The sequence below is a fragment of the Rhamphochromis longiceps genome, linkage group LG10, assembly GCF_057381845.1.
Source record: "Rhamphochromis longiceps isolate RC_006_pf linkage group LG10, R_longiceps_female_GT1.1, whole genome shotgun sequence".
Lineage (NCBI taxonomy): Eukaryota > Metazoa > Chordata > Actinopteri > Cichliformes > Cichlidae > Rhamphochromis > Rhamphochromis longiceps.
The window spans coordinates 12262645-12289041 of NC_140566.1; the positions used below are offsets into that span (position 1 = coordinate 12262645).

Consider the following 26397-nt stretch of genomic DNA (forward strand, 5'->3'; position numbering starts at 1 on the left):
GCTTCTGGCATCGGCTAAATGTGACGTGCAGAATAATAGTCTTTGTGATATAGCAGCATTGTATTTGTCACAGTGCACCTCAAAGAATTATGAAGAGTATAGTCGGTACATGAAGGTAAAAATGTTTTCTAAATACGAGGACCAGTTATTACAATATGAAAATATTACATTTGCTTAAGATTAACAATCCATTATGAAAAGGGTGGGAAGGGGGGCACAGAAGAGCATCACAGGTTCGATAACATGAGGTTTTTTTTAGGTCTCTGGAGGAAGAAGGACAGCGAATCAGCACAGCATTACTCTGATAGGCAAACCTGAAGAGTTCTTACCCCCTTTAGGAACGGGGTGGTCTACTTTTTCTCTTGAGTTACCCCATCATCATCATCATCATCATCATCATCATCATCACACCAATGAATCAATATCCTTAAACTCAGTATTTGGTACAGGGAGTAACACAATATCTAAAAAGAAGCAGTAAAATACAAACCAGGTTAATCCAGTTCCCACAAATAAGCAATGCACTGGTTTACACACAGTAACAACTTTCCTCTTTTCAAGTGCAAAAAAAGAGAACAAAAAAAAAAAAGGAGAAAAAACTGTACGCACATACGAACACTCACAGAGACACTGGCCCTTCAGTTCATGACAATTAAAGAGAAACTTCCTTTCGATTTGTCTCTCGAGTACAAACATCTGAGGTCAGCAACGACTCGACTGCACAGCAAGTCCATACAGTGTAGAATTCAAAGAAATTGCTTCGGCAGCCACTTTGCATATAAAGTCTGTATAAAAGGAGCAATAGTAAGAGGCCCTCTTCAAACGTTACCCCTTCTCCTAACTGCGAGCTGAGCTGGAGAGACAGGAGGAGCGAACTGCACGTTTGGTTGATGTTTCTCCAGCTGAAATAAAGGCGAGAGGTAAAAACAGGAATACGGCGAGTTGAGCCCCCCCCCAAAAAAAAACACCCACCCACCCACTCCCAAGTTTACAGAGGTCTGATAACAGTGGATGCATTGCAACTCAAAGAAGATCCGATCCACATTATCACAGCAGAGTAGGAAGATGTCATTCCGTACAGACGGTCTTTCGTATACAAAACAAAGAGTCATGTAAAAAACAGAAAAACAACAACAACGGGCACTCCAACATGATGAAGACGGTAGAAAAATATAGACCTTTTCTTAAAGTCACTTAAATCCAAAAAAGTTTCAGGATAACTTCTTAAAGTTTTATTCAAACTGCTTAACCTGAAGGCATTTTGGTTTTAGAAAATTGTATCAGGGGATTTTTTTTAAATTACTAGTTAAAAAATATGGAAGAAGCAACAACTAGGATTTGGTTAACATATTGTAAAATTAATTTAAAAGCTTTGAATTTTGTGAATTTGTCTGCAAATCTGGATTTATTTGGGTCGTAGCTTCCACCTGTAACCTGACATATTGTCACATTGTGGTCAGCTATGAGATTATTAAGAAACATGTTCCAAATCCTTGAACTTTACAGTCATTGGCAAGTCTGCACTACCACTTCTTTCTTCTGTCTTTAAAGGACTAAGAGGCGAGAGCACAGCCTACGACAGCTGGGAGGCTACAGCCCCCCTGCGATTCAGGATAAACAGAATGGTTGGATTAATGGAAAACAAGCACAAATGTCCCCTATTTGTAGACCTTTCTTTGACGGACTGAGTCTTTATTTCTGTGCCTGTTAAACTGAGGCTGGGAAGAGTACTCCACATACTGTATGTCACATATGATATCAGACTAGAAAATGTATAAACTAATTTTCTACCTTAGCAGATTTCAAAACAGCAGCTCTAATCAGTTCACAGATGAGTTATGCCTCATTTAAAGCCTCACATTAATGCTACAGACAGACCACCACTGCACAACCCAAATTACTGCAACCATGTGCAATGAATTTGCGATCTTGTCTTTGAAATTGCTGCTCTGGAAACGACAACCCGATATGCAACCACTCGCAGTCAGCTGTCTTTAAAATGACTTTGGCCCAATGCGAAGAAGCAGTGAGACAGAGGTAGTCTGCTATCGGTCTGGTATCGGCATGCAGTCTGTTTGTGATAATACATGACTAACTGTAAAAAATCAGTAAGAAGTCAAAGCCTGCTGCAGTCTCGACATAACCATAGACGACTTCCATTCAGAGTTCAGTCAGAATCTCTGAAATAGATCTATTTATTCTGAAATAGTGACATAGCTGCTGCAGGAACAGCAATTTTACTGCAAAATGATACAGGAATTCAGCACTGTTGCTTTTCTGTAGGAAAACGGCCAGAATCCAACCAGCAGACAACAAGTTGATTCGAGTCCTATTGCAAAGAGATGCATCACAGACAGGTTTCTCTCATCGACGCAGACTGACTATAATTGAATGCAACATGATGGCAATCAATGTGACTGAGAGTGATTGCAGTCAGTTCAAACTGGACTGCAACTGTTTAGAGACAGGCTGCCTGGCGGGAGGCAACCTGTCTCTAAACAGTTGCAGTCAGTTGGGTGCAATTTCCTTGTGATTCAAAGTGGTTGCCTAGAGGTTTATTTATTAGGCAACCACTTTTATTAGCAACTAGTTTGTAAGCAACTTAAGGGGAAGTCAGGTAACTATACTTTGCAATGAGATCGTTTTCAAACGCAAGTCTCATTGTTTTAGTATGTTACACCTTAAACCTGAATAGGATTTACATTTGGACTAATTCACAGTGAAACAAATGCCCTTTTCTAATCAAACCAAAGCCTTCATAATGAAAGAGAATGCATAGTCATGACGCGCACGAGGAAGAAATTCAGTATGGAAAGCAAGGCGAAAGAACAGGGGCTAACAACCTTAGCATCAGCTAAAAACCTCCAACTTGTTCACAAAGGTATGAAAATATTAAAGTATATTTGTCTCGAGGACTTGTAAAGTAGTAAAGTTCATGAAAAAAATAACTTCAGCCCCGTTCTGGCGATCCCATTTATGAAACGACGCCTAGGTCGCAATTAAAAAACGGTACAAAATAAAAGCATCTATTTTTCGCATTGCTGTTTAGAAAAACAAAAACAACACAAATTACCACAAACACAGAAATAAAACAATTTAGCTCACAGTTTCCAACCAGATAGGCTACGCTAACATTAAACAAATGTTAATGTTATATCAAACTATTGTCTGCTCTTTAATTTGAAAAAATATTGGGCCACGCCCCCTAACAGGACAAATCCATGCTTAAAAAAAACATCTCTCTTATAAAGTAACCACAAAAGAAACAACGCACACTGCACAGTGTCATCGTAGCAGAAAAACCTTTAAATATTTTTTGAAATCATAGAGTGTAAAAAAAAGGTGTTGCGCTCTCATTCCCACTTTCATTACAAGCTTCTTTTAGTGTATTAACCTGCATAATAAGTGTAATGTTCAATACTGCACTGCTATTCTTTTCTACTACACAGGCTGCTTCACTCAAATAAAAACTGCCATTACCAGCATCAAGCTCTGTTTGTCACGTTTTGTGATACGTTTCCCTCCTGGCTCCATAATGCTCTATTGTACAGTGTTTAAATTAGTAAAAAACAACAACAACAAAAAGAAAAATGTTAATATGAACCAAAAACACTGTTTGAGGTCTGCATGACAAATTCTTCTCATCTTTGTGACAATTCAGTTGGTGATACTAAAACAAACGCACGGGAAATAAAGTGCATCGAAATGACCTCTGTGTTGCTACATATGGTGGAAGCATCCAAGCGGTTCAGTGGAAGCAGTATTAAAGTCCCTCCTTTCCATTTCTGCATGCATTTATGATTCATGGCAACAGAGTCAGTATCTTCCAATGTGTTACTGTGACTGTAAACAATGGGAATGGAAAGGAAGAGGCATTAGACGAAAAAGAAAAACGTGTTGAGATATCTGAGTGATGTTAGATATATACAAAATATTGGCACATTATCTTAAAAACAAGACGCTGGATGGAGATCAAGTTGTCTAAGAACGACTACTTAAACAACTGAACCGTCCAGTCTTTTGTCTCACAGTATGAAAAGTGCACTAACTGCCAAACACAACAGCATTTTCCAGTCCTCCCTTCATGCCTCATCAATGCCACTTCAGTCCTGCTCTCTCTTTCACCTGCGCTAACTCCCTCCATACACTCGCGACCCCTGACCTTTCTCACACCTGCGTCTCCACACCGTTAAGCTTAGGCATCAAGATGCGAGGAGTCACCCCAGAGTTGAGGTCCCTCTCGAACTCCAAAAGCTGGCCCATGAAGTTGAGATTCGGCGACACCACAGGACGGCGGCTCCGCACGTATTTGTAGGCATCTGTCATTGTCATGAGGGTGTGCTTCATAAGGTAGGCGATGACAATGGTTGCAGAACGGGACACGCCTGCCTGGCAGTGTACCAGCACTCCCTGTCCACTCTGATATGCCTCCTCTGTGGATGAGAGCAACAAAACGGATGAGCTCAGTTTTCATTCAAGAAGTAAAAAAATGACCTAACACTGCATCAGTTTTTTTCTAAACACAAGTAACACACATTTAGCAACATGTACATCATCAGCACTTGCTTTTAATAATTCATTTCATTTGTAACTTTAAAGAAAAAGTTTTACCAGCTATTAAATAAACTTGCAGATGAATCACAGAGTGCATGGCACAGAGTCAGCAATTCACTTCATAGACACTAACACAATAGCTTTTAAAGGAAACAAAGGAACTAACGATCACATTGCAAGTCACTGCCTTTCCTCTCTCTTTCAGTACAAAAAGAAAAAGCAGGTTACCAGGCAACAGTTATCGCAGACTACTGACTTCAGTAGTCTCCTGACTCCTGAAGTCACAGCAAGGAGTAATAAAGCATCCCGCAAACACTCTGACACTGAGTAACCACTGTTTGAACATTAGCTCATCATTGAAAAATAAAAGTGACAGTAACAGCTATCTGCTCGACGTCTTAATAAACATATGCTCGATGTCATTCCTATATCTTCTGGTAAGGGGAAGCTTGTTAACCTTAATTTTGCTACACTATCCTTTTATCAACAAGACCAACTGCGGGTCCTACCTGCATACCATGCATCACTAATTGAGCTCACTAGCTGTCGCAGTAATGAGACAGAGGCTTGTTTTTGTATTTGAAGAGCAGTGGGACCGTGACAGTTGAAATGCTGGTACAAATAAGTTCACCAGTTCAGACCAGTGTCCTCCTAGAAGTATGCCACTTGGAAGTCATTCAGGCACTTATTTGGACAAATTGATGTATTACCTTAATTAGTTTTAATTTCATTGTTCCTAGTACATAAAAACTACATTTATAGAATCAACAGTGAAATCTACTAAAACACTCTAAAAGGTTTGCTGACTAGGACACAAAATTTTATTTTAAAAATTAGAATTTTTCTTCTTCCAGACTTCTACGTCTTCTTTGGCCCCTCTCTCTTTCAAATAAAGTTTCTTAATAAAACAGGATTATCACCGCCTTGCTAAATGCTTGTTAACACAATAATCACATGGCAGAAGACCACACCAGATGCCAACTGGAGCTACAATCCACATGGGCTCATCAAAATAAGCCAAAAGAAGATTGCTGAAGTGTTATGCTACATTTTATCGATAGTTCATATTGCTGGTGGTGTCGTAATGGTGTGGGGGGTAAATTCTTGGCACGCTTGGCCCCCTTAGTACCAACTGAGCATTGTTTAAAGTTCTGGATCGTTCTAAGGCAAACGGGGTCCCAGCAAGGTTCACCTAATAAGGTGACTGATCAGTGTATTTAAGATGCTATGTGGGTGCCTGCACACACATGTGCTTATTCAAAACAATATTAGAAGAGAGGGCATGACTCGGGGAAATATTGGTTATAGATGCCCACTCTGGTCATCTGTGTCATAATCATATCGTGGTTTTTAGATTGGCCCAGATTGACATTTTTTGTCTAGATTTGCTTCTCAATAATGTTTCTTGGTTAATGAAGTAATTTGATGCTTCTTCATGCCCAAATGCAATGCATTCTGTACATAACACATAAATTAGCACAGTTAAAAATTAGCATTGCTCTGATGTTAGCATGCTAGCTTCCACTCACAACAAAATTGCTAATTCTTGGCAGTAGGTTTACCATTTCAGTGCTGACACAGCTACTAGTTAGCACCTAAGCTGACATTTTTGGTAAAAGCCCTTTTTACATCTGAAAGATAGCTAAGATAGCATGTACTACGTCTGTCTCTACGTAATGCAGAAACTGATATCAAGCTTCTATATAAATGCTGGTAGGTCCACAAACAAGCTAAGCCTCCCATTATTTGGATTAGTATTTAAAATGTAATTACTAGTGGTGTCAGCGTTTATCTCGTTAAAATGACGTTAACGCCAAACCGCGCTAACACGTTGACGCTGTGTAGCCCTCGCACGGGGCGATTCACGTTAACTCGCTAAAGGAGATTTGCCGCATTAATGTGGTTATGGTGTTAACATCATTTTAGCGAGATTAACGCTGACAGCACTAGTAATTACTAAAGTAGAACTTTTAACCCCTTATTACTAGGGGTGCAACAATACACAAAATTCACGGTTCGGTTCGATACTTTGGTGTCATGGTTCGATATTTTTCCGATACAAAAAAAAATGCTCATGCCTTTTTAATTTGTCATTTATTAAATTTTCACGGCACATTCCGCACCACATCTCTGTGCGTTCATCATTTGTTTGAAGCCAGCTCACCTCCTGCAACTACTTTTCCGAGAATACGTGCTTCTTTTGTGGTTCGGACTCCTTCTGACATTTCTTTGGAGGTGGAGGAACATCACAGTAATTGATTAAAGGAGCTTGCTTCTTCGACATCTTTAAGAGTTCTAAACAAATGTCTGTCCTCCTCCTGAAAATCTTATGTATGCAAACACGCGTTGCAACTTCTTATCTTGTGCCCGTTTTTTATTTTGACAGCGAATGCGCACCTGCGGACCACTTATGTGCAGCCCTGGTTATTTCGCTTGTCATATTGCAGCCACAGAAATTCTTTTGTCCATGAAACCATAAAGCTGAACTTTCTTTTTGCCTTATAGTCTGATTTGTCATAACTTTTCCGTTTTGTGGTAAGCTTTTCTTTGGCTGTCACTTCTTCACCCTGACCTGTCTTATTTGGCTCAGCAGAACTAAAATATTGTGGCGAGCTCAGACAAGGAGGAGACGGAGGTATCGTTTGGTCTTGCTTCCCGTGAGCTAGCCAGGGAGCACAGCCGTTTATTAACATCTGCAGAAGAACACTGCCGCTAGCTAACTGCTCAGCGCGGCAACAGCACAGCAACGAAGGACCCCGGAAGGACACACCATCGCAGCGAGAGGGCGTCACCCGTCACTATGGCAACATAAACAAAACATAACTGTACAAACAGAACCCCGAACAGCCCTGATCCGCTACAATATATATCCTGCTGCTTTTGCACACGCACTCACATAACGCTCATCGATTCTCTGCGCGATCAACCTCTCACATGTTTAAGCTTGTTGCGGGAGATTTCACCTGTCATTTTTGCATAGTAAGCTAACGATTGATAAGACGATGTCAGAGGAATTGGTGCGCAAATTATCATCACTCACCAATCAGTGCTGTCGCTCTCTATACACAGTTCGCCCGATTGCAAAGTGAAACAAGTGAAAGCAAAAAACAAGCGCAAATTCAAACATGATTTCAATATGTCACATACTGACAGTGGCTCATCGATGCCAATGACATAATTACCCAGCTACATTTCCGAAAGAATGCAAAAGCATTGACATATATTTTTCCGTCCTACGATAGCCCGACGGACAGGGCAGAGATAGATTTTGGTAGCCCAACTGGAAAAATCGCTAGCCCCAGGACGTCGGGCAGCCGATTTTGCGAGCCCTGTATCTGATTGAGGAATCACTCATCTTTGGAAAAGAGAGTTTATTACAGAGAAATGGCTCTTTCCAAAATAAAAGCTATACTATACGCTTCTTCTGGGCTATATTCTCAGCAGCATATTAAACATATCAGGTCCCCATAAGGAGAATCATGTGCTAACGGCTGTCTAAATGACTAGGGTAAAGTTTGTAGCATGCGTGCTTGTTGTTTTTGTCTGCTTCCACTTGTCTTTGCACTAGGATGATGTCGGTGTAAATGTGCAGTCATATTTGTTGTGTTCCCACTAGTGCTGTCAGCGTAAATCTCGTTGAAATGACGTTAACGCCACAACACGGCAAATCTCCGTGCCAACACGTTAACGAGCTAACTGCGCTAACACACTAGTTCCCACCCATGTAATTGAGCATTGCATGGCACATCCAACATACTGTTTTACTTTAGTCCATGACTCGCTTACCTTCAGGGTCATACATCACATGAAAACCAAAATAGTTCCAAACGCCAGATCTGAATGAGGGTGGGGGAGGTTCAATTTGCCATGTTGCAAGGAGAGCTTAACTTCTGTCTCGCTAGCTTGCCCTGCGCTCAGTGAATCTGCGTTCGACTACTCCGCCTAGGCTGCACTGTCAAGCGCAGATCCACTGAGCGCTCAACACAGACAGCATCGTCAGAAGGAAAGTTGATAAAATAAATTAAAATTTTATTTTGTATTGTTTGATACATATGCGTACAGAACCGAAAGCACTGTATCGAATGGTTCAATATCGATACGAGTATCGTTGCACCCCTACTTATTACCTAATAAAGTAATCCCACCACAGTGCCCAACACTGCACACATCAATGTACAAGAGGTGGAGCACTCACCAATAAACTCAAAAACCTCCTCGAAGTACTGTCGAAGGTTTTGCTTGCTGTTGTCAGTGGCCGGGATCCTTTTGTAGCGCAGTCCAGAACTGACGTGGTAGAGAGGCAGGTGTGTGGTCACGTTGACCACGTAGCCGATGTTGAGGCGTAGGAGCAGGTCTAGGTCCTGAGCATCTCTCTCATTTCCCAGATACAGGAAGGGCAGGATGGGACTGACCACAGCGTTCTCCGCATCAGGAGTCATCACAGACTCATCGGAAAGAGAAGCCGGCAAGGAAGAGGAGAGCGGCAGAGAGAGGCGCACTGGGAAATGATAGTGTCGAGAGGTGGTGTTAACTGCGAGTTAACAAGTAGCTGCTACAACAAAGCACCAAATCAAGAGAATACTTAAAAAATCAATACAATGCAACGACAAAAACTAAAGTGAATCTGCAATTCTGTCCCTGATGCAAAAGTGGGTCATATTATTCTGTGTGCATTATTGGTAGATTATAAAAGCAGGTTGCACTAGAACATTAACACTGTCATAAAATGAAGCTAATCAAAAGATTTTTGATCAACAGCTGTGATCAAAACAAGCTGACACCAGCTATTATGACCCAGGTTTACATCACTGACCGCAATGGCCTCAGCACAATTGGATTTTAAGCTGTTCTTACTTCTGTTGTTCTCCTCATCTTGCTCTCTGTTCAGGGAGTTCAAGGCCAGGTGAAGTGACTGAGCCGACGACAGAGTGTGTCCTCCCTCCCTGTCTCTCTGCCAAGGCTTGGGTTTGATTAGCGTAGTGGGGGCGGATGGTGGAGGGGAAAAGGACACAGGTGACGGTGGGGAGGCAGAGCGGGGAGAGGGGGAGGAGGGATATGCTGCGTCTTCGTCATGGTCAGGCCCATCGCTCATTCCCGCATCCTCGGCTTTATTCAAAAGCCTCTTCAGCGAGCTCCGACCGTCGTCGTACTCCGGTCCTGACCTGCAGCCCATAAAATCGAGGGCTGCCATTTTGCCCTGCTGAAGCCGCCTCCGTCCAGCGTGGTCTGTGAGCTGCGTCTGTGCGTACTCCTTGAGGTTTTGACAGTCCAGGAGAACGAGCCCTGTTCCATTACTGCCATTCTGGGTCTGACTCGCACAGGTTTTCGCGACTCCTACACCTCCCCCAGCACAGTGATTTTTTTGAGCTTTAGAGTGGGTCATCTTCTTGGCCAATTCTTCGGGCCAGATGGTGCGCACGCTGTAGTCGTCATCATCGGCTTGATACACAGACATCGGATGAGCTGCTGGAATGCTTCTTCCTGGGGGTTTGCCTCTGCGAGGGTTGTATGTGACCACTATGGGGTCGCTGCTGCAGTAGCTGCAGGTGGAACTGCCCGTTTGGGAAGCTTTGGGGTTGCAGCCTGTGACGCAGCTCTGTATTGCCCGCAGAGGGGCAGAAGAGGACAGCGGGGTGCAGGGAAGACATCCTCCTACAAGTTTTTTGCGAAGAATAGCAGGACTCTCAAAGTTTCCAGCCTCACCAGAGCAGGAGGCACAGCGGAGAGGTTTGAACAGGCCCGCGCGACACTCAGAAGCAGTGCTGTTAGAAGATGAGGTGTTAGAGGTGGAGGCGTTGGAGAGACACCCACCCAGATTTCTCAGGCCCATTTCTTTACCTCCTCTCTTTACTGCTCCAACATTGTGACCACAGGAAAATGAGGTGGAAGTGCTTCCACCACCTCCTTGAAAGCTAGCCGAGTGCCCTTTACACCCTCTGCATCTTACCAACCTCCAGCAGCCACAACTGAATGGGTGCGCGCAGTCGATGGTGCAGGTGTGGTCAGGGCTGGGGAACCCTCCAGCGTGGGAGGAGCAAGGAGAGAGGGGTAAACCATGAAGAAGGTGAGGGCGGTGATCCCTGGGTTGAGAGGCTGGGTGAGGCTGTCTACGTTGCTGAAGAGAGGCTGCGACATAGGTGGGTTGGGAGGAAGGAGATGGGGGGTAGGTGGAGTTTAGGATGGCAGCATGGGGCAAAGGGACAGAGTTGTGGTGGTGGGTCAGACTGTGACTATTTAGGCTTTGATGGACCGGTCCCAGTTTGGTGCTTGTCCTGTGACCTATAGAGGAAAACTCGTGGTCACATCTGTTAAGAAAACCAGTGTTTTCCTTCTCCTTTTCACTCCTAAACTTATGCTGCTGCGCCTGGGCGGGGACAAACTGTAGGACCCCACCAGGGGCTGATGACAGCTGACGAATTCGCTGTGGCCTGTGTTCGACGCCACCTGGCCTCCCTGCAGTTCCGGTTTTTCTCTCACACTGTCCTTGTTCGAACCCTGAAGAGACACATTTCCCTCTGCCACTTTTTATACTCCCGCTACGCCCTAATGAGTTGCTGAATCCTCCGCCTCCTCCACCACCTCTTCCTCCTTTGTCCAATGTCACTCTGATATCAATAGTATGCGTGTGTGAGGGCAGACGCGGGCCGAGAGTTACCGTGCCATTGCTGTGGCAGTGGCTAGGGATGTGTCTGACGGCCGCCGGGAGGACAGGTTGGTCGCCCTTGAATTTCTGCACACGAGAGGACCTGCGCTTGCATTCCAGAGTCAGAGATTTACAGGTGGGTGAATAAAATTGGGACTGAGAAGGATGGAGATGAGCAGGTTGAGCGACTTGTCCATTGGAGGAGGCTGTGAGATGAGAGGAGTGCTGCGGGATAGTCTGTGGGGAAGCCTCGCAAAGGGCTAAATTTTTGGGGCGCTGAATGACCACTATGCGTTCGTCAAGAGGGAGGGGAGGCATCTGGGTTTATGCAAAGCTGTCCAGTGAAAGGGGAAAAAGAGAGATAGAGAAAATAGTCAGGGATTTAGTCTTAGTTCACATATACACTGGAAATGAGGGGCACATTTTACATTCCTTCAGTTTAGATGCAAACAGCACGTGCTCATAAAAGATTATGAACATTGCCTTGCAGCTCCTGAGTTGTATGATGTACACAGATGCAAATGAAAGATTTTTTGTAATTACAGCTTTCAGTGGGTTTTTTTGAAGAGCAAAATTATTTGTGAAATGTAAAGCTCCAAATCCTCAACAATAATGACAACTATTTTCACAACATCAACAGATTTTTAGGTTTTGTATATTTTTGTAAGTCACCTGTAAAGGTGTCTTCCTCGTGACAAACCATGCCAAGAGTCAATACAAAACAACCGACCAACAATCTCTGTTTTGACCTTTATTAACTTGGTGGTATTTCTCTTCATACTTGCTGCAAATGAAAGAGAAATTCTATGAAGTGAAGACCCATAGAGGTGCATGTTTAAGGTGAATGGATATCACAGGAGTAATGACTTTTAAGGAATCCATTTAAACATGCACTGCACAATCTCAGTCTGCTTATACCAGGGCCAGTGGACAGACGCTTTAACCTTCATCTGTATTTATAGGAATCTGACATTCAGTTTGAAACTGCTCCCGGGTAATCCTGTTGGCATTCAACTGTGAGATTCTGAATCCAAAGGTTCAAGAGTGTGTACCTGTTTGCTGTTAGCAGCAAATAATCCTAGCTAATCCTGATAGCAGTGAGGCTTCTTAGCAGCTCTGTTGCAAAAGCTGCATCAAACAAGCTTCAGTAACCTTCATCCCTCTGAGAGGTCCCCAACAAGATGTGTGAACATGAAATAACAGACCATGTTAAAAGCAGCTGAATATACTGCTGAACATAGTATGTTCTGGATGTTAACATTATGTAGCCTTTATTTTGTTTGTATGCTGAAATATGTATGTGGATGCCAAGCTGATTTGGGCACTTAACGTTTTTCAATCTGTTGAATTCGGCACAAAATGTCTTTTTGTATTTCCGTCTCTGCAGTGCATTTTCACTGCGGAACATCCTAGTGACTCACAGTTAGCTAATGGCTCAGTGAGATTCTTCACTTTGTGATTATCTGAGATGAAAGACTTCCTGCCCACAGCCATTAGGCCGTTCACCCTGTCTTTGGTAGCAACTAATTTAACCACATCCTTTGGGCCAATTAAAAACAAGCATTTGTCCAGGCCATGGTATAAACAGAAGGTCACCACGTAGACAACAACACGGCTCAGCTGGAGAGAAAGTTTTCACATCATGACGCAGCAAAAAGAGATGAAGTCAGTGTAATAATAAAACACACATTGAAGTGTCTCTATAGCATTAAACTGTCTGAATGAGTAATGCTTCTAATAACAGGTCGCTGCAGTTACTTCACAATGTCAGAGTTGAAATTTTTACTTTTTTTTGGTACATTCATTATAAACTAGGTCTGCTTTGAAAGGTTAAAATGACATATTATTGTCGTTGAGGTGAAATCCACCCATTGGCACGTATACTCTGTCTGTGATGTTCACTGTGCCGTGAGTTGTTTGGTTGATGGACTGCTTTAATTTCCTTTTTGCCACACTAGCAGACATGGTTGCACTGGTGCCAGGGCTGGTCAGCTGGGAGGATATTAGGATGCTAATGTTCGCGTTGAGCTCTAAACACAGTTTTCTCTGACAAAGAAAATAAAAACTATTCGTTAACTCCTGCCTTTACTTCAGCCATAAAAGGTGTACAGCCTGGTTAACCTTATAGCCGTGGGAGGCTGTTTTAATGTCTGCTTGTTTAATGTTTAATGCTTTGGGATTGAAAATTTGGTATAAACTAGTGAAGTGTGAAAGGGGCAACTGATTTCAGTCACTGAAAATTGATTTCTGGACCTAAGCCTTTTCTGTATGCATCAGTCTCACAAGCCCAGAGCTGTGCAACTGACGTTTGTTAAGAAAAATGTGTATTTTCTGTCCGGTTGGTTTGTTGACAGTTGCCAGATGAAATCTGCTACACCAAAAACCTCCTTGGTTGCTAAACATTTACATGGAAGATGTTGACTTGTCTGCAAACATTCACCAACTGGTTGCCCAGTGGCACTGAAACAATGCAAATCTTCTTCAAAGTTAAAGTTGTGCCTTGCTACTACAAACAGAACCTTTCAACTTTTACTTTGAAGGGAAACAGTATCCATTTCCATTATGTGCCACACTTTTCTGTTTCACTACCACACAGCCAGAAGTTAGTGACTGCAGATAAGTTGGTGCCCTCTATGGGTGTCCATGGCGATTGTGCAAATGAGCAATGATGCAATCTTAAGGAGGTTTCTAATGCAACCCTGTACACCTCGTTCTGACCATTTTCACCTACCAGCAACCATTTGCCGACCAGTTGGAGAAGTCGACCAGTGGTTGCCAGGCGGTTGCTGACCAGTCTCTAGGCCTGTGTCACTGGGGCTCTCATTGTTTTTAGCATTTTTTTGATAAAAGACCTAAATTAATGTTTAATTTGTCATTCTGCCCCTCCACAGCTTTTTATTAGCACTGTTCATGTGTAGAACACCTTTAGGCTAAGCTTTTAGATACTCACTACTTTAATACTTTAATACTTCAAAAATGAATCACAAACTAAGATGGTTTAGAAATGAACCTTTTTGTAGTAAAATAAACCTCACAGGATTATATTAACTTCTAACCATCTTTTGAATGTTGTCATCTCAGACGCCTTCCTAGCTGTAATTTTAATTTTCGGTATTTGATCACACTGACTGCTGCTAACCAGGCACTTGCAGTGGCTGGGTTTCACAGACTGACCCTCGGTGTTTACTTCTTTCAATTTAACCCTCAGCCTAAAAGCATAAAGGCACTCCCTATACTGATCTTTTTATATTAGCAGATCTAGCAAACTAGAAGACCATCAATCCACCTGGTAAATTACATAGAGCTGTTTTTAGAGAGTGATTGTTGAGAGTGGATTTTCTTTTTTAAGCTTACAACTGTGAAGCAACATTCAAAAGTCTCTCAGCACAATGGGAGACTAACAGGTTAAAGTGGGTGCTGGGAGGAACAGATAGCTCGGGACGACACCGGCTGACAGAAACAAAAGAGGGTAGAGATAAAATACAGGGAGGCAGATTATAACGTGACACTATAAACCACAGACTACGGGGAAGGAAGGGACACGTCAAAGTGATCTGGGGATGCCTTCGGTCCCACCACAACACAGTTACCAACCCATAGAGAAAGCAAACCGCGCTCCAGCGTCCCCATGCTTATATCCACGCACAGAGTCTGGTGATGACATCCTCATCTTTTTTTCCTCTTTCAGCCTTGCCTGTGGTGAAGGGGGTGGGTGTTACAATGACCCAGTTTTGTCATGGTGGAAGTCTCTATCACTCTGATTACTTTTCTGTCACATGCTGTAAAGTGCAGGCTGGTTAGTGGCATTTTCACTCAGCTACAGAGAAAAAAGGAAAACACTCAAAGCACACCAGTGATGTTAGGATGTTGTTTCACAGCAAGAACAAAAGACACCACAGCTTTTAAAGTTTCAATTAGGAATTCTGCCTAATCTTCTAAATTAAGCCCATTCGGTGCTTCAAAGGCAACATTAAAGATTGATAAAAGATCCTATTTTCACATCTGCCAAGGAGATTGGATGTGATTGGTCTGGTTGGCAGGGTTAGATGGATTTCAGAGGTCAGGTTTGGCCAAAATGGACCAAACCAAAAGGATTTCTCCAGGATTTCTTAAAATTATTTATAACTGTGAGATAGAGCATTTAATTAAAATTGAAATAAGAAAAACTTGATGTTTTCAAGAAAATATCACAAAGTAAGAATGTCCAAGAATTAAAGAGCAGCGGCTCCAAACTTTTTTTAAGCAGTTATATAAAAAAAGTTTAAAGGCCCTAGTTACATTTGAGATGTTCTTTAGTTTTTTATTTCTCTTATTCAAATAACTCCTCAAATTACACAACATTTAACAACATGTAAATGTGTGTATGCAATATGAAACAACAGAAAAAGAGCCATATTTGTGCAGCACAGAAAATCCTGTACTTGGAGGACGGTTAACAAACCCCAGCAGAACAAGTACTTTTTATGCTAATACTTTAAGCACATTGGGTTGTTAGTACGCGAGAATAAAACAAGGGTATGAGAGCTGTTGATAAAACGATTACCGTAAATGTCGGGCTATAAGCCGCTACTTTTTGCACAAGCTTTGAACCCTGCGGCTTTTAGTCAGGTGCGGCTTTTCTATAGATTGTCCGTGATTTTTGTCATATCGTAAGACGATTTGTTTTGTGTGTTCCGCTGTTGTACGGCACTACGTTGCCTGGCGGAAGGATCGGGGTTCAAGAGTGGTATGTTAGTCACATGTCCGTCCGCCAGGCAACGTAGTGCCGTACGAAGTAGCGCGAAAAACAAACTTCAAAGTAGCGGTACGCGTTCAGCGGGAGTCGTGGATGATGAGCGGCGATAAACTTGCAAGTTATGCCCAAAAAGCAAGTTATGCCCAACTCCACCGGTGGATTCTGACAGCGTGGAAAAGTGTGAAAACATCCACGATCACCAACGGATTTTGAAGGGCTGGACTGCTGCATGATGGAGAGGAGGACACCGCCACGGCCCTTCTGAGGGTGTTCGACTCTGACACTGACAATGAGGATTTCTTTGGTTTTGAAAGTGACAACGAAGGAGAGAAGAAGAGTGGATGACGAAGCCATCCTGAGCCTGTTTGTATCCGACACTGGAGAAGAGGACTTTGGTGGTTTTAGTGCGCAGGAAGAAGAGAAAGATGGTGGTGAATGACTGACTTTTCTTCTTGTTAAAGCTGTGTCACTGCACCTGAGCCTAAAAGGTAGTCCGAATCTATTTTTCTGGTGTGCTGTAGGCTACTGTTATGTACTACATGTGCAAATATGTACCCATAACTTGTTTTTCAAAATATTAATAAAAGTGATGTCTCCAAACAGCCATCTCTTTCCTGACAATTCCCTTTGTGCATATTCTCTTACATATGATAAGTCAACATTGAAACACCTGCGGCTTTTGGTCAGGTGCGGCTAATGTATGTACAAAACAGGATTTTCCCCTGATTTTAGCTTGTGCGGCTAATATTTAGGTGCGCTTTGTAGTCCGGGAAATACGGTAATCAAATTTGTGTTTAATTAGCTGTGTTTATGTAAAATCACTGCAGTCGGTTGGTCCTAATTAACCTGCTCGTCTAATGGAATCTGATAAAAGTCTGCAAGCTACCTGCTCTGCCAACATGCTGTACATGCCGAGGGCTGACGCATTTCCAGTAATTGTATTTTTTTTTTAAAATAATAGTGAGGGTACAAAGTGTACAGGGTTTGTTTGAAGCCTTTTTAAAAGGGCAAACTCATTGTTTTGTGATCACAGAAACAGGCTTGTTATTTTCAATTTAGGATTTGACAGTTTTTCATTGCTGGCGCCTTGTTAATAGCTGAAGTTGACAGATCCTAGGCTGTCTCTAATTGCATCCAAAACACACACGCACGCACACACGCACACAGATGCACAACAAAGAGCAGTCTGTTATTGCATATTGGCAGAGCATGGGCACAAAAGGGACTGGCTTATCGCTCACTGAGATATTAAAGAAAGTTAGAAAAGAAACCCTTTCAGCATTTTAATGGGCCAAATTAATGTGTTACTAACTCTGACTCTTCACACAACATTTCAATAATGGTAAATAATGCTGTTGTATGTAATACGTAAAGTGTATTAGTCTCATAATTCATATCAGTATGTGCACAAAGCTAACTGTATATTTTCAATATGTTTTGAGCACTTTTCTGAGGATTCTGTATGAAACATTTGACAGCAGGCTACATGAAACTGAATAAACAAGCACCGCAGGATGAATGACACACACACACACACACACACACACACACACACACACACACACACACACACACGCACGCACGCACACACACACACACACATGCACACACACACACGCTCATGTGTGAATACTTCAGGAAAAATATCTATACTCTGCTAAGCTTTTAAATCACATTAGCTGCTTCTGAATTAGAGCACATAAAAGTAAAATGATTTGAAATACAAACTTTTGCACTTTAAAAGCAATATTTAAGGGGGGAGGAAAAAAAAAAAAAGAGTGCCACTCAGTTTCTGTTAGTAAGAGCTGCATGATCCTGCGGGGGAGAGCATGACGCCCTCCCTCGGCTCATATTCCACCAGCAGAGCAGAGATAACGGCTTTACAGTCACAGGCGAGAACCAGAAAGAAAAGGTATTCCTAATGTTTTTCCATACGACTGAACTCTCCCACAGCAAAGAAATATCTGCAATAAAATTATAATTTCCTTGAATGAAGCATTAAGTGATTTCCCATGTCAACCAGGCAATTTTAAAGAAATCCAACAATTTTTTTTCGAGAACAAAAGAAGTGCATCCTGATATGCATTACACAATAAGGCCCTCATATGCATGACAGGAGGACAGTGTAAAGCTTACAGTGGGAGGGCCATCACTGCATAACCCCACAGTGATCAGTCGCAGTGCTGATTTAGGCAGTGTGGTCCATTTCCAGCTGCAGAGGCATTGCAGTGAGTGTTTTTGGGGACAAGCTGTTGAGGGGAGGGAGCTGGTGTTTTTTGGGAGCAGATGGTTGTCTGGTTTTGCAAGATTGATAGCGATATTTCTGCTCTCTCTCACCCCACCCCCGTTTTAAGTAGCTACTTCATCACAATGCACCTTACAGCAAACACAGAGCAGACAGCAGCAGAGCAAACACCACTTTGAGGATGCTCAATAACTCTAAATGGGTTGATTTAAAGAATCTCTTCCACTGCATGTGTTTTTTTTGTCATGCTTCTTTTTTTTTATATATAACAGTAAGGGTTCTTGAGCATGAGGATGGCAGGAAACTTTGTCATCTTGAGTCACTTGTTTCCAGAGGCTGATGAACAGGCTGTTTCTGTCAGAGGACGATCCACATTTCCACATTTTTGCTTGTGTTGAGCTGACAGTGGGCACAAAATGACAAGAGGCGGTCTGCTGCTCTCTTTGCTCTTCCGCACACATAAGCAAACGGACAGATGGAAAGAAAGAGTTATGGGCACTGGACACAAGCTGGTGTGAAAGTTAGTTAACAGATTTCTGTAGTGTAAAGTGTCAAATGTAAAGGAAATGTGTTGATTCAAATTATTGATGGATGCTCACTAATAACATATAATAATAAAATGAATAAAGTAAGCTCTTTATGCCTATGTATTACCGTTTGGTGAAAATTATGTCATCATGTAATGTTATGACGCTGGATGACTCCCATTTAAAATCATGAAGCAATGCAAGAGCAGGACTATATGTTCTGCACTTTAAAAAATGTATTCTTTTCCTTTCTTGCTGGAAGTAACACAAGGAGATCAATACCACTCTCAGTTTAATGGAATGTTCGCTGCAGGACTATTTCTTCCTTGAGACTTGTTGTCCTCAAATTTAGAGTAACAATACTTCAGTGGTGACTGTTTCTGTTTTGGAAATGGCCCTACATGCAGTTCCCCTTAAAAGGTTCTCCCTCACTTTTGCACAGCTTGAACAAATTAATGAATTACATATTAAGCTTTAAAGGTAAGTGCATGAACATTCAGTAGCTGCTAACCAGCTGGCAGTCTTTTGCGGGAGAGAGGGAAAAAATCGATACAGCAGAGTATCACGATATTTTGATATTGTAGCAATACATTGAAACCAAGTATTTTAACAAGAGGGCTCATCTCATGCACCAGCACCCTGAGATAACATTGGCTGACCAATGAGTCTTTGTCAGTGAGCACAACTCGAGTTGACTCAACCTAACTGGCTGCCAGCTGGTTGTATTCTGGTTACACTGCTGTAGAACAGTAAGGTTGTTGAGGTCAAATGTAATAGTTAAATGTGAATTTCTGTCTTTGTTGACAGCAACACATCAAAAATTGATCACTTTTAATTGTTATATTATAATAAACAGATTGTATATAACTTCAAAACTTACCCTAGAGACTGATTAATGGGAGTGTGCTTGTCAGTCTCATCAATCTACCCCCCCCCCATAAGTAACTGATGGGATATAACTTTGGATAAAATACATATTGTCAAAACTTAACTTTGAAGATTGTGATTTGTAGCTGAAAAAAAGGTGATAAATCAAAATATACACTACTGCAATGCTAAACACATTGCAAAATCGCAATATTATCTTATTGTGAGTGAAGTATTGTGATAGCATCATAGCGTCTGGTGAGTCTCTGAACTCTAATGGTAGCTGGTGGAGTTGCAACCTGCTCAGTCAGCCTGCAAAATCTGCCCCTCTTTGCAAAAAAGTGCAGACTAATCCTTTAAAATTCTAGCTTAAAATAAAAGCTAATTTTTTTTCTACATATATGACTTAGTGATTTTAGTGGCTTAGTGAATTAGACCAATTACTCTATGTACCTCTATGTCTTCATTAAAGAGTAAACAGAGCAAGTTTCCTTTACTTGCATGGATGTTGATGGCAGAGAATAATGCACCAATCATCAGGACCTGTCAGGACTTAAACACTCGAGCGTGACTTGGCGTTAAGCTTCAACAAGCCAAGCAGCAGAAAACTCCTCCTCTGTTGTACTGCTAAACACTGATAATACACTTGGCTGACCACCAAAGCATTATGGGAAACATCCAGTCCAGAAGCAGCCAAGTACCAAGCGCACAAAATTTGTTCTACATGTAAGCAAAACACATACTCTGCCCATCATCATTGGGTGCCTTGACAGTGGAGTCACGGCAGTATGTAGTCCCCCCTTCAACACGCCCCAGGGTAGAAATGTTAATTGTGACAGCAGTGGGTTGCAGATAGGAAAAGGGAGCAGGGAGCGAGGCTCCGCCTGCCCATCTTAAGTATGATATGAATGATAATGACTAATAAAGCACCCAGCACAGATAGCTGGTTGCCAAAGTGGGTCAGAATCAGATGTGAATAACATTTTGACACAGAAACAAGTAGGTTAATGTGTCAGTGTCAGGTGTTATTGACCGACTGAGGTATGATTGTGTATTACATATTACATAGTAATTAATTACACTACTCTATGTATTAGTAAATTAAGTTTTGGCTGTTCTAGGTGTACACTCAGCTTTAACATCATTTTTAAGACGTGTGAAACTCGTTCACGCACTATAAATGTTTTTCGGACTCACCTATGCTTAATGTGAATGTGACCGTTCACAGCGACTGTGTTTCGTAGGACAAATTTCTGGCAATTATTTCTTTGGAGCAAACTCGATTTTCAAATTTTTCTAATGCAAATAAACAATATTGACCAATCAGAATCCTGCAATTGGCAACAAAACGTGCACCGTTACTGAATATACAATCTGACTATCTCTGAAAGTATTTCTCTACCACCTCAGATGTGAGCTCAAACTGCCCCACTGAAATCCTGAAATATGTATGAAAGCCGGCGTGATACAGCTTCAACTCCTGAATCAAACCATGAAATTCTCCCTTCTGTTGCCTTATTGTGAGAACCCAGAATCTCATTTTCTTCCTTTTCTTGTATAGAAACATCAGGAACAGCTCACCATCGCTCCTTGTCGACTCAGTTTTTTCGTAGTAAACTTTACCGTCACGTTCTTGTCCTTTTGTGCAAGAAAATTAACATCTACAACACTGTTTTACATTAATGTGTGTCAGAAAAAAAGGGATTGGATTGCAGTAGTATATTATTTGTAACAAAGCTTTGGAAGCGCATTTAAAACAGCATAAATAATGCGTTATCAACGTCAGGCTTTTCTGTAATGACATCAAGTGACAACTACTGACACCTCAGACTAAGTGAAGTTAGACAAGATAAAGAAACTAGTTTTTAAAAAAGTTTGGTTATTGTGTGCGTAAGAACGGCACAGAGATGTGCGCAAGTCATTGTGAGTCACACTCTAATCAGACCTTAGTCGCACATCTAATGATGCATTCACTTGAGACAAAGGAAATGTCTGGCAACTCACTTGTATGTGATGACTTCGTTGTGACTCAGATGCCCAAATCAGAGTATTTTGCCAACAAAGGCATGATAATGTTACAATAATGACACACAAGGATCGTTTACGGCCATTCTTAAATATCCAACATCTCAAATAAAACGCCCTGCTGTTTGGCTCAAAAGGCATTTATGCTCTCTGCTGGTGTGCGTTAGTTCTTTGCATGCTTTAATTTTTAACAGCAATCGGTCTCAACACAGCTTCCACCACTACGGGCTAGGGAGGCAAAGTCAAAATAATTACATCACCTAATCGCCACAGTCAGCAGACAGAAAGTGATGGAAGCAACAGCACAAGCTGGCCAATCAGTGAGCATTAAGTCAACTCAGTTTATGAACATAGCACATTTAAACACAACAGACGTTGACCAAAGTGCTGCACCGCAAGAAAGATTATCAAAAAGCCATGCAAATAATTTAACAATTAACACCTAGAAAAAGAAGTGATAGGACGTGTGGTGTTATAACCCTCGCACATCTGTGCAGTTCTTCTTCTTCTTCTCCTTTTCTGAATTTAACAAAAATGCCAAATACCAACTACCAACCGAAGAGAAAACCAGTGCTAATCACCGGCTTGTGCTTTTACCTGGGCAGGTTCATCAAAGCACTGGGTCAACTGTTCAAACTCTGAACAGCACAGCTGAATGATTAGCCTCAGCAGGGTGATCAATAAGCCCACAACTGACCGTGTCACATTTAAAGAGCCATATTAACAGGAAAAACGCAGCCCAGGGCACGTTTATGTTTGCAACTGGTTTGCCTCTGTGTTATGACGCTGCAGATGTGCTTTGGTTGTAAAGTCAGGTTAGCGAATCTAGCTAGCACTCTGTTTTGCCTCTCACCGTCGTCTCATCAGCATCACCACAAGCACAAATAAACACTCACGGTCTTCCTCTGGACTCTTGTTCACATGGACATTTTAAAGGCCATTAATTGTCAGTGTATTTTAATTCGTTGCTGTTTATATGCTGTATTCTTAAACCTCGCAAAAAACAATGATGCTGTGGTGTGTAACAGCACAATGAGGAAGGCGTTTAAGCTCTGTGCAGTTTTATCGGAACGCCAAAGAAATGACAATCCTAAAATAGAAATCTAAGAATAGACAGTGACAAAAGGAGCTCAGGAAGAGGTTTTGTGGTTGGTTGGGACTTGAGCCCTCTGTCAGGTAAAGATAAGAAGAGAAATATTCTTTGAATATATAATCTCTGTAAAAAGAACGCCGTCTCAATTACCTTTAAAACTCTTGAAATGTTCTCGTTTCCATCCACCGGATTTCAGCTCACACTGTAACTTTCTGACATGTCGACTCTTACAAACAAAGGTAAAAAAAAAGTCTTAAAGATTAACTGTCAAACAAGATGTAACAACGCGTAGCGAAGCCCTCTGAGTGACTGTGTGTGATCATTTGTTGCAAGCCTGATCTAAACCAGTGAAGGGGGAAGGTTTAACTGGCGGGCAGGAAGGCTTTAAATCTAGTTTAAAGACCTCACACACACGAGAACCTTTGGAGGAGCAGAGCAGAAAAGCTCCACTGGGTCCCAAATCATTTTGTCTCTTGCAGGTAACACCGAAACCTTATGCTATTTGACAGAGAGTCGCTCAACTAGAACAGAAAAAAGGAAAAAAAAAAAGTCAACAGCAGCATCTGTTAGTTGCAGCGTGGTAACAACACTCGGTTTCTATTTTTCCCTCATATCCTCGAAAAGAAACCCCCTCCCCTAAGAAAGTATGAGTGTGCATGAAAATAATAATACAGGACACCCCGGGGCTGTCGCGGCATCTCTCTCAGCGCCAAGGCTGGCCGACGGCGTCAACATTTAGAAGGAGGAACGCTTAATGATTTAATCATTACTAACAGTGGGAGCGATTCTGAGGTCATGTTGGGAGGATTCATTTGAGGTCTGGAGCCCTATATGGAGCCGGATCACATGTTTCAGTGTATTATTTCACATTAATCAGACAGGCTGTCATTGGCTGTTTCTTTAAAAAGAAATCAAGGTAATCCTGTGCGTTATTACTCACTTGGCCATATTTAGTGTATGTTTGCCTTTAAATAAACTAGTAATGTTTCAGAACTTCACTTGCATAGCAACCACTTTAGTGTTCGTTTCGCATTGGTAAGACGTCTTGTTATAAATGATTTAGGATCCATGTATGAAAAGCAGTGACTTCCTGTATTTGAGCATGCAGATGACAACACACATTAGTTTTCCTTTTTTTAAATACCAGCTCGTAATCCAAATTAAATCATCTACTTTTAACTGCTTGCCACCAATTCAGTGCTCCCGTTTCAGTCAGTCATACAGTCCAGCAGTCTCTAAACCAACCCTTCATTCATTACCATCATTACCAATACTTCAATGTATATGTTATGTTGTTTTATATTATTTTATTTTACTTCCTTGCACTCTTTCACACTATAGAACGCTCTCTGCTCTCTCACTTGCCCCCATTAGGATAAATAAAGTTATCTGACTCTGAATCGTTCACTTCTCCTCACAGCAGGGTTGCAAATGTGATCAGTTAATCTCCTGTGGCCTATAACACGTCAGAGAGCACGAAAAGTTTTAAACTCAAACATATTCAATTTCCCATGAAACAGAGAAGAACGAGCCAGCTCCACTCTGGAGAAGCTACTGAGTTTGCTGATTCATTTCAGGTAACAATCAAACCCTGTGATCACTTAACAGTCATCCTGACTAGTCTGCTGACTCTGACTTTGGGTGTGACAACAGAAGACCTGTTTGAGGCCTTTGTCCATTTACAGAGGATTATGCACATCCACATGGAGAAAAATGCTACTACGGTACTAAGTGTTTACTCTTCAGTCAACACTAGATTTATATTTAAGATGCCAAGTTATCATTGCCATTTTATATCTTGCCCAGTGATTATTGTTGGATCTGTATGATGCAATGTACCTACTGTACTTTTCCATGAGGAACTTTCTAAGGACACTGAAATACTGCAGACACACACATTATCATTATATATAGTGTGAAAGTAGAACATAGAGAGTGATTTTGGACACCTACGTGGCTGTAACATTGTTTCTATGGTTTCCTGATGTGTGTGCCTTCTGACATTAAACTCAAGCACATAAAGAATATGCATACTCATCACAGGAAAGATGAGGGTGTTAACCTTCATGTCCTTCAAGCTACTACATCACTCTGATGTGATCATTTTTTTTAAGTAATCTCAAGTGATGCTCATGTTCCTGTGTTTTATACATAAGTTGAAAATATTTCAGAGTTAATCAGCTGCTGTTAATCAGTTTAACCACTTTTTAAATGCCACCTTGATGCCTCTTCCCTTGGTTTAATAGATGGAGGTTTTTAGCATTGTCTGACAGAAGCGTTGGACCATCAGCAGAACTGCTCGTGCTTTCACCTGGACAGGTTGACCGAAGCACTGGGTCAACACTGAACAGCAGAGCTGAACGATTATTCTCAGCGGGGTGATCACTAAACCCACAACTGACTGTGTCAGGTTAAAGAGCGATATTAATAGGAACAATGGAGCCTAGGGCAGGTTTACATCTGAAACTGTTTTGTGTCTATGCGATGCCACTGCAGTGATTCTCCTGCAGATTTGTGTCATTGGTAAAGTTAGTGAAGCTGCTAAGCAACCTGCATGCTTCACTCTGACCACAGCCTAACTGTAATCCACCAGCCTCCTGTGTATGGTGGAGGTACAGGTCATCAGTCACTTACATAGGCTGGCATATTTATGTGTGTCTGCACCTTCATCTCTCTGTAAATGGCATCAAAATCTCTGGATCCTGCTATTTAAAACAACAAGCTCTCCTCATCTCATCAGCACTACTACAAGCGAAAATAAACAGTCGCATTCTTCCTCTGCACTCATGTTTACTAAAGGCCAGTAATTGCCAATCTTTTACTTGCTGTTTGTGCAGTCGGTAGATGGCGCACCGTCTAATTTCTCCGTATTTTAATCGCATCACCGTGGCACGGTCTTTTAACCTTTACTATGACGAGAAATGAAGCTAATGCGGGCCCGGGCCAGCAGGCCTGTACCTTCACTTCCTGCCTCTGATGTAGCGTGGACGTGCATAATTAAGAGTTCACGTGTCGTTCTTTGCTTAGCCCCTCCACGGGGCTGCAGTTATTTATCACAATAAATGGCACACGCCGCTTATCACTGCAAACACAGATGACTGATGGCATCCGGCAGCCAGCGCTGAAATGCACGATCATGCTTTGCCTTCTTCTTCTTGTTTCTCTCTCTTGCATTCACATGACTGCACAATGACGGCGTTCAGGAGCAGATCTGTGCTGTGAGATAAACCGTTTGAAAGCAGATGCTGATGGGGGACTATCACAGGCTGCAGGCCGACCGGACCGTGCACTACGACGACTTACTTAATAATAAATTTAAATAAAAGATAACATCACTTACATCAAGAGTGGCAGTCCCGTAGTGTTTTCATCATTTATGCGCAGCGGAATGAGAGCTCCTCATGTCTGCAGTGGCCCGAATAGCACGACCCGATGTGTTGGTATGATCCAGCTGTGTAACACCTTCCCCTGCCTGCTCGTTTGTAGGTGAAGCTTATTAGAAAAAGGAAAATCACAAATAAGAATTATTTCTTTAAAAAAAAACTGCTTTGACTAGACGATGCACAGCTCTGCCGGACTCACAGTAAACAGATAAATTAGGAAATGTCATCAGGGGTGCTTGGCTAACTCAGCTGGCGTCACGTCTGAGCGTGTGTCACTCTGAGCTGCGAAGCGTGTGTGAGGAGACAGTGACGGGGGAGGAGGGCT

At 42.0% G+C, this 26397-nt stretch overlaps 1 protein-coding gene across 1 annotated transcript; it reads right to left on the bottom strand.

Annotated features, from left to right (window-relative positions):
• Positions 1 to 985: 985 nt before the first annotated feature.
• LOC146660370 (uncharacterized) lies at positions 986 to 26397 on the bottom strand. The gene is made up of 5 exons (XM_085420196.1): positions 26272 to 26397; positions 26030 to 26181; positions 9409 to 11531; positions 8750 to 9052; positions 986 to 4433 (listed from the first exon to the last, which is right to left on the bottom strand). The coding sequence occupies exons 3-5, from the start codon at positions 11513 to 11515 to the stop codon at positions 4168 to 4170; spliced, it is 2676 nt and encodes an 891-aa protein (XP_085276322.1). The 5' UTR covers positions 11516 to 11531; positions 26030 to 26181; positions 26272 to 26397; the 3' UTR covers positions 986 to 4167.